The 11,872-nt window shown below is 55.3% G+C and overlaps 4 protein-coding genes across 4 annotated transcripts; 3 read left to right on the top strand and 1 right to left on the bottom strand.

Annotated features, from left to right (window-relative positions):
- Positions 1-1,059: 1,059 nt before the first annotated feature.
- On the top strand, positions 1,060-1,495 carry BBK36DRAFT_1141135 (hypothetical protein; the record flags this gene model as incomplete). The annotated part of the gene is made up of 2 exons (XM_024893428.1): positions 1,060-1,107; positions 1,232-1,495. 2 exons carry the CDS (start codon positions 1,060-1,062, stop codon positions 1,493-1,495), a joined length of 312 nt encoding a protein of 103 aa, XP_024749596.1.
- Positions 1,496-3,287: 1,792 nt separating this feature from the next.
- On the top strand, positions 3,288-5,287 carry BBK36DRAFT_1168892 (WD40 repeat-like protein; the record flags this gene model as incomplete). The annotated part of the gene is made up of 2 exons (XM_024895242.1): positions 3,288-3,512; positions 3,599-5,287. 2 exons carry the CDS (start codon positions 3,288-3,290, stop codon positions 5,285-5,287), a joined length of 1,914 nt encoding a protein of 637 aa, XP_024749595.1.
- Positions 5,288-8,847: 3,560 nt separating this feature from the next.
- On the top strand, positions 8,848-10,038 carry BBK36DRAFT_1141133 (mitochondrial succinate-fumarate transporter-like protein; the record flags this gene model as incomplete). The annotated part of the gene is made up of 4 exons (XM_024893427.1): positions 8,848-8,899; positions 8,972-9,019; positions 9,095-9,803; positions 9,882-10,038. The coding sequence occupies 4 exons, from the start codon at positions 8,848-8,850 to the stop codon at positions 10,036-10,038; spliced, it is 966 nt and encodes a 321-aa protein (XP_024749594.1).
- A 436-nt stretch (positions 10,039-10,474) lies between these two features.
- BBK36DRAFT_1200544 (actin depolymerizing protein) lies at positions 10,475-11,640 on the bottom strand (the record flags this gene model as incomplete). The annotated part of the gene is made up of 3 exons (XM_024897136.1): positions 10,475-10,870; positions 10,946-11,526; positions 11,622-11,640. The coding sequence occupies 3 exons, from the start codon at positions 11,638-11,640 to the stop codon at positions 10,475-10,477; spliced, it is 996 nt and encodes a 331-aa protein (XP_024749593.1).
- Between the last annotated feature and the right edge of the window lie 232 nt (positions 11,641-11,872).

Here is an 11,872-nt window from a genome sequence, read left to right as displayed (position 1 = left end):
CACGAGCACGATTCTGTGCGAGTACGTTGTTAAACATGTGCGACTCCGAGGCTCACTAGAAGCCGCCCTTTTGGAAATCTCGGCGGATGTTGCGGGAGGCAACCACCTTGTGACAGGCTGGCTTATCGTCATCCGATACGATCGTTACGGCCCGAAGGCAAAGGGATAAATCGCAGCCCAGCATGCTAAGCTGTAGAGCCTGAAGTCAGTTCCGTAGCGGGCTCCTCGGCGACTTTTGTCTCGTTTCCTGTGCGAAGCTCGATTTGTAATTCCAGGCGAGTCGTCCATGTCGCCATCAAGTGGTCCAGTGACAACTTCGAGCCATGATGTCGCACTGCATGACTGTCTCGTCGACTGAGCAATAGCAGCGCAAGAGACGGCATGATGCTGATCAGAAGATGTGTAACACGACATCCATAGCAGAGTAGCGTGTGTCAAGTATGAGGTTGATGATATTGACTCAGAAGATTGCTGACGCATGCATGTCGAAGTAGGATGATGTCGTGAGTCCAGACTCATCAGGGTGACAAGGGGCCGAGAAGAGCCTCGTCATGTCACTGCGCATGCATGTGTGACAGGCGCCCAATATAAATCAGCATCCAGGCTGCTGAGGAAAAGAAAAGGGGGATCAGGGGCCAATGGGCCTCTTTTGCATCTTTTTTGATTAACAGAAAGTGACTCGGGCGGCGGGCTGCGTTGAGCCAACGGATGTGCGGCGAGGGATCGAAACGCCTTCGTTGGTGAGAATTGCGCCATCCCGGCGGTGCCAGTGGGCAGCCGAAGCGTGTCCCTGAGCCAGATTGCCAGAGCAGCTAGACCGCAGTCGGCTGGCAGCGATCGCCAATCGAAACCCCATGGGCAGCAAGTTGCGAGGGTCCCAGTTTAATAGATTGGACGGTCAAGGCGCAAAAGTGCACTGGGGTGAGTCGCGTTCGAGCTGATTCTGCAGGTTTGAGGGCAGCCAGTCCATGGCGTTGGATGCAACATGCCTGCTCAGGGAAGCTGGTGTGCGGGATACTCGCAGGCTCAGGCACAAGCGTAAGCTGAGATGATGCCAAGATGTCAGTTGCAGTGCCAGGGTGCATCGGTAACCCGACGGGGGCATTGGTGTGTTCGGTGATACAGGGACTTTGTTTGCTCATCAAGGTGCGACTCCATGGAGATGGCAATGCAGGTAGTAATAGTCGATTTATTACTAGTAGTAGTAGTAGCAACATGAACGATCCATCAGCTGAGGTCAGAACCCGGCACAGCAAAGCCACCATCCTCTAGCGATGGCACTTACAACGGTTCTGCAGACACCAACAGCCGGAAAAGGGCAAAGCCCAGCTGTCCACGGCACTCGCCGCCAGCAGTCGCAGAGCACTGGCCCTTGTCGACGGCTCTCGGGGGCCTCGCTGCGATCGTCACGGCTCCTGGGATGGCAATCTCGGGACTCGGGGCCGCGCTGTTGTGCTCCGGGGCATCGATGGCGAGATCGTCGGATCCAGGCTAATGCCAATGCTGTCGACTCGGCCACGGCTGTTCGCAAGGCCTTTGCAATGGCTCGGTGGCGACGCCTTGGCTGCTCGCCGGCACGTGGACAGCGTCAAGAGGCGAAAAAATAAGGTCGAGGCAGAGGCTAGAGAGCAAAGGAAGAAAAAAAAAATGGGATCGCGTTTTTGTGTTTTTCGCTGTCAAAGTGTCTGGGGCAGATGGAGCACGTATGACTAAGAGGATTCCTCTGCTGCCAACCATCGGGTCGTCGGGGCGGGGCAACCAGCGGCCAGTCACAGGGCCTCAGCGCCTGCAGGGCTGTCCCTCCAGGGCGTCTTAGTGCTGGCGAGGCCTCTGTAGACCCCGTCCGTTAAGGGGAATGCCTATTCAGCACCCCAAAACCGCTATCCAGCACCCCAAAATTTGGTGGGAGGTACAAAGATGTACATGTATAGAGGCAGACTTCCATGCTTTTCCTTAACGAAGAAAAGAGACTGTGAAAGAAAACTTATAAGAAATGAAAGCCAGTCTTATAGAGAGTATGATCCTTTTTTAAAACTCCTGGTTTTCTCAGCGAAATTGCATGGCTTTTAGAGCTTTCTTTGCAGAGATAAAGTGCTGATACTTGAGGTGTAAATGCTGAGTCAGCGTGCGGCTAGGTACTTTGGGTTGTGTGGCAGCGCCAGCATTAGGAAAGTACCCTGGGGTGCTGGATAGCGGTTTTGGGGTGCTGAATAGGCAATCCCCCGTTAAGCTTTAGCGAGCCACCCACGCTGCGCGATAACGCCATTTTGGCGCCATCGCACCCAAGCAGCTGCTCCCCGTCTGGCCCTTCGGACTTCTGCAACCTTTGGGGTGCAACCCAATATCGGTTCGATCTCGCCCTCTATTACTACTGCATCAACCGCCAGCCCCTGCCTCGCCCACTCCCCTTCTCGACCATCCTGCAGCCAAAGTGTCGTGTGAGCGCAGCCTGAAGGACGAACGACGACACAAGGACGATCGATCGATCCTGCCAGCAGCGCATTGCGTCGTCGCGACCCGACGCAAACCACTGCCGAAGACGAGCGAGCCTCTGAAAATTCCACCATCCAACATTCCACCATCGTCACCACCGCCAACGTCACCGGCCAGAGCCGCCATTCGCTGTCCCCCAGCACCCGGAAGAAGAGGAACGAACACTTTCGACGTGCTCGTATCTCTCGTCTAGCGGCTCACGGACCTCGTCTCGCCAGCGCTGGGCCCTCTGTTGGACGCGGCAACGGGCTCTCGCAGGCGCTGTCAGACCATCGTCCTTGTACTTTGTAGGGTGGTGTCTCAAAATACCAAGCCTGGAGCACGCAATCGCTGGCCTTTGCCTGACAGCGCATGAGTCGCCGCAATTCCAATTAAACTTCCGCGTCGTGCGATCATAGGCCTTCTCACCGCATATTATCCCCATGGAGTCCCTGGCAACCTCGCCTGGCCGGGAGCCGACTTCTCTCTCCTCCCTGTCTCGAGCCCACTATGAACCCTCTACTACGACGGCCGGTGCAGCTGCCGGTACATCTCTGACATTGTCAACATCGACATCACCTACGCCTTCGCCCTCTCTCTCGACTTCCACTGTCGACTCGCTGCCCTCGACGTCTGTGTCTGTGCCTGTACCTGCTGCTGCTGCTGTTGACCCTGCTTCTGTGTCGACCTTGAGCCCTACCTCTGCCTCTACCACTACTGCCACCGTCTCTGCTTCTTCGCAGCCGCTATCGAGAGACAACTGCGATCGCCGCCGCGAGGGTGAGGAAGAAACCCCCTCCAAGGGCCTCGTCAAGATGCCATTTGACCTCGTCGGCAAGACCCTGAGCCCGTTCCTCAAAGAGCATATCCCCGGTCAATATGCACCCGTCGGCAAGAACCTGAAGAAGGAGGACAAGACTGGCACCAGCAATGCTTTGGCGAATATCAAGGACCCTAACACCAAGTATTGCTATCGCCATCGTCCCGATTCAAAGTGCCGTCGGGCTGCAGATGAGACCAAGATGGGGACCATCCAGCGGGTATGTCCAGACCAACCTAAGCCGCCCATCCCTGCTCGTCGTCGTTTGACATGTCACTAAACTGACGATGCTAACCCTCTATGCAGGAGCTCAACAGTCTTCCGTCCGCCGACCAGGAGGCAATCACCCACGTCTGGTCTTTGTTCTCCGCCGCTCCGGCCAAACATCGCGAACTCATGCTGCAGGGCATCATCACCCAGTGCTGCTTCCCTCAGCTCTCGACCGTCTCCCGCGAAGTTCAAGAGCAGCTCAAGATCGACTTTATCGCCACGCTGCCTGTGGAATTATCGTACAAGATCCTCTGCTATCTAGATACCGTGTCGTTGTGCAAGGCGGCGCAGGTCAGCAGGCGTTGGAGAGACCTGGCCGACGATGACGTCGTCTGGCACCGGATGTGCGAGCAGCACATTGACCGGAAATGCACAAAGTGTGGCTGGGGTCTGCCGCTATTGGAGCGGAAAAAACTCATGGCCTGGAGCCGGCATCAACAGACGGCACACCCGAACCCACCCAACCGCGCCGATGAGGCTGAAGCAGCTGAACCAGCCTCAACGCCCGCCGCCGAAGGATCCAACAAGCGAGCGATGGTGGTGCGCAACGACAGCGGCACCAAGCGAACTCGAACCAACAAGGCGGGTAACGGTCGGGCGCAACTCGACGAAGAGCGCAAGTTTCGACCGTGGAAGGACGTCTATCGGGATCGCTACAAGGTCGGATACAACTGGAAGACGGGGCGATGCTCCATCAGGACGTTCAAGGGTCACGAGAATGGCATCACCTGCCTGCAGTTCGACCACAACATCCTGGCGACAGGATCCTACGATACCACGATCAAGATTTGGAATGTCGAGACGGGAGAATGCATCCGCACGCTGCGTGGCCACACTTCAACGATTAGGACCCTGCAGTTCGACGACGCTAAGCTGATCAGCGGAAGCTTCGACAAGACGATCAAGATCTGGAACTGGCACACGGGCGAGTGCATCAGCACGCTCCAGGGCCACACGGACGGCGTGCTCTCCATCCACTTTGACGGGTGCAAGCTCGCCTCGGGATCCATCGACAAGACGGTCAAGATCTTCAGCTTCGACACCAAGCAGACCTGGACGCTGCGGGGGCACTCCGACTGGGTCAACCATGTGCGCATCGACTCGGCGTCTCGCACCGTCTTCTCGGCCTCGGACGACCTCTCCGTCAAGCTGTGGGACCTGGATTCGAAGCAGTGCATCAAGACGTACCTGGGCCACGTCGGACAGGTGCAGCAGATCTTGCTGATGCCACCCGACTTTGAGCCCGACGAAGACCCCAACGCTGACAGAGGCGATGCTGCGTCCGCAAGCAGCGGCCGAGGCGACTCTCCGTCACCGTTGCCAGACCAGTCCACCGACCGGCGTGCTGCGTTTGGCTACGGCTTCACGTCGGATCCTGCACGGCCCTTGCCTCCTCGCTACATGCTCACTGGCGGCCTCGATAACACCGTTCGGCTGTGGGACATTGCCACGGGCAAATGCATCCGCAGCATGTTTGGCCACGTCGAGGGCATCTGGGGGCTGGTTGGCGACACTCTTCGCGTCGTCACCGGCGCAAACGATTCCATGACCAAGATCTGGGAGCCACGTTCAGGCAAATGCGAGCGCAGCTTCACGGGTCATGCCGGCCCCGTGACTTGCGTTGGGCTGAGCGACAGTCGGATGGCCAGCGGCAGCGAGGATGGAGAGGTTCGCCTTTATAGCTTCGAAGGTAACAGCTTGGAAGAAAGGGGAACGCCTTCTTGAAAATGTCTTGCAAACGAATGCGAGACTTTGGCATTCTGATTTTCGGATGACACGCCGACCACCTATTCTACCCTTTATACTCTTCTTCACATTCAACGATTTTGATCTTTTTTTCTTTGCATTCAAGGACGAGGATATAGACGGACGGTTCAGGGCTACAGAAGCCGGGATGCGCAGGATGCACACGAAGGCCCCCTTTTTCTTCAGTCACCAAAAAACAAACGATAGAGCGATCTCTTCTTTCAACATTGCTGGTATAGCATCAACGCAAAGCGGGACGGATACCCTCGGCGGACAAGGGAAACGGCGTTTAGGATCTCAGTGAAGCTGCTGCAGCTTAATGTTTTGCAGCTGGAAGGGTCATGAAGGCAATGAGCTTTTGGAGTATGTTGAGATTTATTGTATGGAATTTACTGTCAGAGTACATAGCCAGGTTGGTCTCTTAGTTGATGGCAGCTCGTCAGACGAATGCACAAGACAATGGCTTGATTCTCATTTCTTTTCGAGTGACAGCGTTCATAGACCGTAGAGCTCATTGCGAGAACATCGCATGGCCTTTCTATCCTCTCAACAGCCCGTGTCTCTACATCACGACCACTACCCTCCCACTTTCTTTAAGCATAGCAGATGTATGGATAACACGCCGAGATATGCGTCCATCTACGCGGGTCCTCACCACAAAACCAATCCTGAATGCTCTTATCTCCATCACGGCACTACGCCTCTTTTCTAGACCATATCTACGCAAGCATTCGCACCATGCATACCGCGGACTTGTCTACAATGCCAACGCCCCCTCCCCCGTCGTGGATTCTTCACAGCAGCGGTTGTATTATTGCTGTAAATCGACTTGCCGCTATTCATGGATATGATGAGTGATTTGTCCTATTTCTGGATGACGTTTTACTCAATGCTGTGAAGTGGCAGGGGGGGCTGAAATTGTTGATACAGCGCTTTGTCGTTTGCAAGCGGGTTACGCAGTGTGAGTCGGGGCATTTCAGACGAAACGAAAGTCTGTAGCTGATGGTATGTTTAGGATTGATGGACTTGTGAAATTTGTACAGAGGCTGCGTATAGATCATTTGTTTTATTGCGGGCAGGTCGTCTGGATCCTCACAACTGTGATGGGGGGGGTTTTGCTCTGATTCTAGGCCGAAGACTTGCTCCTTTGTAGAGAAGCGTTCAGGACGAGGATTGGATTCGTTGATGGCGATGACAAGGATTTGACAAAGTTGAAGAAGCTATTTGGCTAGAGACGTCCAGATGTATGCTTGGATCGAACTGGATATCAATTGGGGGGCTGTTGAGGGACGCACGTTGTGTATTACTTGTAATTCTTGGGCTGGGGTTCACGTATTGATGTACGGCCAAGATAGAGGAGGGTGTAGACGAGCATCTGTATTCATAGTCGACGAATGGGACTTACAACGTCATCGAACAGTTCCAATCTAGTCTTTTCTAAACTGCCGTATTCTTCGCATTACGGGAAGTATCTGCTTCGTCATGGAGTAATCATTGTACTGCCATGTCTGGTCTTGTTCGTTCTGGATTGTTCAAAGTCCCTGGGATACCCTATAATGGAGAGAATCTCCATTCTTCACCGCCAGAAGCGGCCCACCAATCCATAATGCTGCTGGGAGTAAGTAACGTATAGCCTGGCATGATTATGCTTGAGTTCCTCTTCAAATAGCATCTGCCGCCGAATACTTTTCGTCTTCACAATTACCCGTGTCGTATTACATCCCGTCGAGTTGGCTTCCAGCTCGGCATTCACAGCATGACTCAGCCATACGATCTTCCCAAGATCAACACAACAACACACACACACCCCCCCTCGGCCACCAGCAAATGACGTTTGACTTGACCCTTTCCCTCCCTCTCCCATGAGCCGAAAGAAGGCCCCCCCCATCCATCCATCGTCCTGAAAACCCCTTGAACAAAAACGACGAACCTCGGCTCAGCACGGCAAATCAGCGGGCCAACCGTGTCCGGTCCCTCCCGGCTTTTTTCAAGCTTCTACTATCGATTTGATTTTCGTACTTGTACTTGGGTTGGAAGGTTTGGGAGGCTAGTCGAGGTACGTACCGTCAAGGCTGCTCGGCACCCCGCATTATCACAAGCTCGGCATGCGGTCGGCACGAGGGCGATAACGTCACTGCTGAGAAACGAGCAAGATGCTCGCACGTGGAACTTTTTACACAGCAAAAGCCATTGGCACCCTCACAACATTTCCCTTTCTATTCACAAAATCACTACATCAGTTCTGGCATTTGATTGAAACATCATATAATTACTGCTACTCAGTTCCAATGGTAAGAGTAAACATACAGTCATATGTACTACCTTGCGTCCGGACACCCCTGCTTGCTCCCCCTCCCCCCCTTCTCCGGCCACACGGAGCTCCTCCACACTCAGATCGGAATGGAGTCGCCCGGTCAGAACAAGCCGAAAATTCCTCCACCTGTCCGGCTCTCTACTACATACAGTACAACTAAGTACACCAACTGCCAATCCCACGCCTTGTGTCAACCTTGAATTGGCCTTTTCCCCCAGCCATCCTTGTGTGGGGACCAATACAGTACTTGTAGCAAGTCCGAGCTGAGCTGAGAGCCACAAGCCGCGGGCCAACCAGAACATACTACGTTCTACGCCATGTATGCCCTTTTATTTCACGTGTGAAGAGCTGGCTGTGCTTATGTACATTGCAGGCAGTTGGGAGTCCTTCTCAAACAGCATATAGACACATCCTCGAGAAGCATCAATGCCGCTCGCCCTCTCGTCGACTCTGCCCCTCGGCCTTCCAACAGAAACAAAAGTAAAAAAGCACATGTAGACAAAAAAAAAACCACATCAAACAAACTACCTACATACCTATGTAATGCCGAGCTGTGGCTCACACCTCCAGCACGACCTGACAAGCCCTTGTGACTCCGAACACCAATAGCCGTTCGTGGCTTGTCCCCTTTCCTTTCCCCCAAGTTTCGCCCCTAGCTCCAACGGGCAAAAGGGGTGTGTGTATCCAAAGACAACTCACTTACCTTGCAAGAAGTAGTAGAACGACAAGGAAGCTAGACGCCGGCATCAGATGTCAAAAGAACCCCCCCATGGCTTTTTCTATCTTAATGGCGATTATCGGCTTCTCTGGATGACTCTTATTTTTTCTTTTTGACTCTTTTTCTTCCTCTTTCTGCTCAAGTCGATTGATCTTCATTCTTCTCGTCCGTACTTTTAGGTCCCTCCGCCTCTTACTTACGCAAACATTGTCCTCCTGTGAGAATTGATCTGCCTTTGTCCCTCTCCTTGTTTGCAGCTCGCTTGATCGAATAGCCGTTGCTCGTTCTCTCAGCTGCCAAACTCACGAGCTATACATAAAACCCAGCTTCACAACATACAAAGCTCGGCTCTTTCAGGGAAACGCACAAAACATACCTCGGCAGTAATCCACAAGCACAACATCGTCAAGGTCCCTCAAGTGTGAAGCAAAAAAGCTCAAAAAGCCTCCCATCAGCTTCTCCTCCAAACCTCCAATTCCTCGTCACAGCAAAACCCACATACACACAATGACAAACAGCAAATCAAAACAACCGCCCACAGCGGCAACAAACCTCATCGGTTCGTCTCTCTCCTTCATCCTCAAAAACTCATTGAACTCCTCAACTAACACATGTCCCATCACCAAAACAGCTGGAGGCGGCGCCGGCATGATGGAAGCCCTCGCCTGCCACCCTCTAGGTCAGTCCCAAACCTCCCTCATCCTCAACCCCTTCACAATCAGACCACTAAGTCTAACCCATCGTTCGACAACAGACACAATCAAAGTCCGCATGCAGCTCTCCCGGCGCGCCCGCATCCCCGGCGCCCCCCGCCGCGGCTTCATAAAGACCGGCCTCGAAGTCGTCAAGAAGGAAACCCCCTTAGCCCTATACAAGGGCCTCGGCGCCGTCCTGACCGGCATCGTCCCTAAGATGGCCATCCGCTTCACCTCCTTCGAGTGGTACAAGCAGCTCCTCGCCGACCGCGCCACCGGCGCCGTCTCCGGCCAGGCCACCTTCGTCGCGGGCCTCGCCGCCGGCGTGACCGAGGCCGTCGCCGTCGTCTGCCCCATGGAGGTCATCAAGATCCGCCTCCAGGCGCAGCACCACTCCATGGCCGACCCGCTCGACATCCCCAAGTACCGCAACGCCGCGCACGCCCTGTACACCGTCGTCAAGGAGGAGGGCGTCGGCGCGCTGTATCGCGGCGTCACCTTGACCGCGATCAGGCAGGGGTCCAACCAGGCCGTCAACTTCACGGCGTACTCGTACTTTAAGAAGTGGCTCAAGGACTTCCAGCCTCAGTACGCGGACGGGAACCTGCCCAGCTGGCAGACGACCATCATCGGTCTCGTGAGCGGCGCGATGGGGCCGCTGAGCAATGCGCCCATCGACACGATCAAGACGAGGTTGCAGAAGACGCCGGCGGAGTATGGCACCACGGCCTGGCAGAGGATAACCACCATCACCAACGACATGTTCAAGTACGTTTTCCCCTTCCCACCTACCATATCTTCTCTCCCATGATCAAAGGCGATGCTGACTGGTGGGCTCCTCTCCAGACAAGAAGGCTTCCACGCCTTCTACAAGGGCATCACCCCCCGCATCATGCGCGTGGCCCCCGGCCAGGCCGTCACCTTCACCGTCTACGAGTACCTCAAGTCCCTGCTGGAACACAGTAACGTGAAGCTCGTCGGCGGCGGAAAATATGAGGAGTAAGGAAACTACACGGCGGTTTCGTGAAAAGCTGTCCGATGCCATTTCTTTGTTTGTCCTGCGCATATACCCTTTCTTTTGTTTTTTTTGTTGTTTCGGAAGCATGTGGATGAGAGAGAGAGAGATGGTCTGACTTGTAGTCTAGTTCTAGAGCAGAGATGAAAGAGGGTCAGCCCTTACATGCTTAAGTTTGGGGGGGGGGGATATCGTGAACGATGAGAGCGGGCAATGGGTTTGGGGTAACGGTGATTGATATGCGGCGGTGAACATGATGCTTCTTAGTAGCCGTTGCGTTGTGGCGCTGAATTGCGTTCAGTTCAAAGCTATAGTGGATATATCTTGTATCAGAATATGGACAGTTGTCTACAAGTACTTCAGGCTAAGATCGTTGCATGTCGTGCGTCGTGAAAACTCATGAGCTTTGTTTTCCCCCTCTCCTCTACCTGCCCGGGCGCTTGGGCCTGCTGAAACCTGAAGACGTCACCGGCTTGGGATGGAGATCGTTCAGCACGTCCTGCTCGGTAATCTCGCTGGGATCTTCCACCTCAAACTTCTTCTCCAGGTTGATGCCGGCCTCTTGCTCGGCAATCGTGAGGACGGCCCGCTTCATCAGAGGATACAGCATCCTGTTCTTGATGGCCTTGTTTCCGGCCGTCGCGGGGCACGTGTAGAAGAAGAGGATCGGGGTCTGCTCGGTCCCGTCGTGGGTGTGGGTGAAGCGGTAAAAGGTGAAGCGCGGCTCGACCGTCGAGATGCCCTTGATGAGCTCGGTGAGGGAGCTGGTGTCGGGAGACTCGGGCGCCAGCTCCACCCTCTCGGTCGCGGCGTTGATTTTCTGCAATGGAAACGTTGCGATTAGCAATCCTGTGGTTGGAAAAAGAGAGAAAAAGAAGTATAAGCAAAAGCTCACCAGCGTCGCCGCGGCCTTGGATCCCTCGGCAACCTCCTTCATCGCCGCAATGGCATCCTCGTTGACCGGCATCTTCAGGCTCTGGCTGAGATGGATCTCGCGAATGGCCGTGCCCGACCCGGCCTCCTGCTCCGCCCTCTTGACCTCGCCCAGCGACTTCTCCTCCTCCGTCAGCGGCGCCTCCAGCGCGTTGTGCGCGTCGTGGGCCCTGAACCCTTCCGCCGTCAGCTCGCGCGCCATGGTCATGAACGGCGTCTCGCGGAAGTGCTCCGTGCCCAGCTCCCGCACCAGCGTCAGCCGCGTCGCCGCGAACAGCATCTTCTGCCGCACATTGGCCGCGTCGGGCACGTACGTCACGGCCACGAACCGGGGCGAGTCCTCGTAGCGGCGCAGGATGGCGTACAGGGCCGCGTCGGGCTTGACAAAGGGCTCCAGCACCGACAGGTTCTCGCCAAAGTCGGCCGACTTGCCGGCAATCGTCTCCACGGGCACCAGGGCCTCGCGCTGGATCGTCACCAGCAGGGCAAAGTCGGACGGCGACGCCTGCAGCGAGCTGAAGGCCTTTTGGAGCTCCTCGGAGGCTGTGCTCGACGTTCTGTGATCAGCTTCACCGCAACAATAGGGGGAGTCGGAGGCGGAGGGCCGACGGCTGCGGCACCGTCACGGCGGTGCGTACCTGAGATTCCGGACTGCATCTTGGCTCGAGGCTTTGCAAGGACGGCAGTCTACTGTCGACAACGAGAGCAGCCGTGGCTGTAGATGAAGACGCCAGGTTTCAAGCCTCGGGGCAAGGCCTGACGACGCATGTAAGTCCAAGTCCAAGCCTCTCCTGGCTGCCCCGCCATTGTTGCGACAACCACCACGACGCCCCTCCACAACGTGGCACCAAGCCCCACCAAGCGCTGCACATGGTGGGCAGTCAACCAG

This window comes from Trichoderma citrinoviride (genome assembly GCF_003025115.1).
Source record: "Trichoderma citrinoviride strain TUCIM 6016 unplaced genomic scaffold BBK36scaffold_7, whole genome shotgun sequence".
Taxonomy (NCBI): domain Eukaryota; kingdom Fungi; phylum Ascomycota; class Sordariomycetes; order Hypocreales; family Hypocreaceae; genus Trichoderma; species Trichoderma citrinoviride.
The sequence above is the reverse complement of the archived record's forward strand: the minus strand, read 5'-3'. Positions and strand labels throughout refer to the sequence as shown.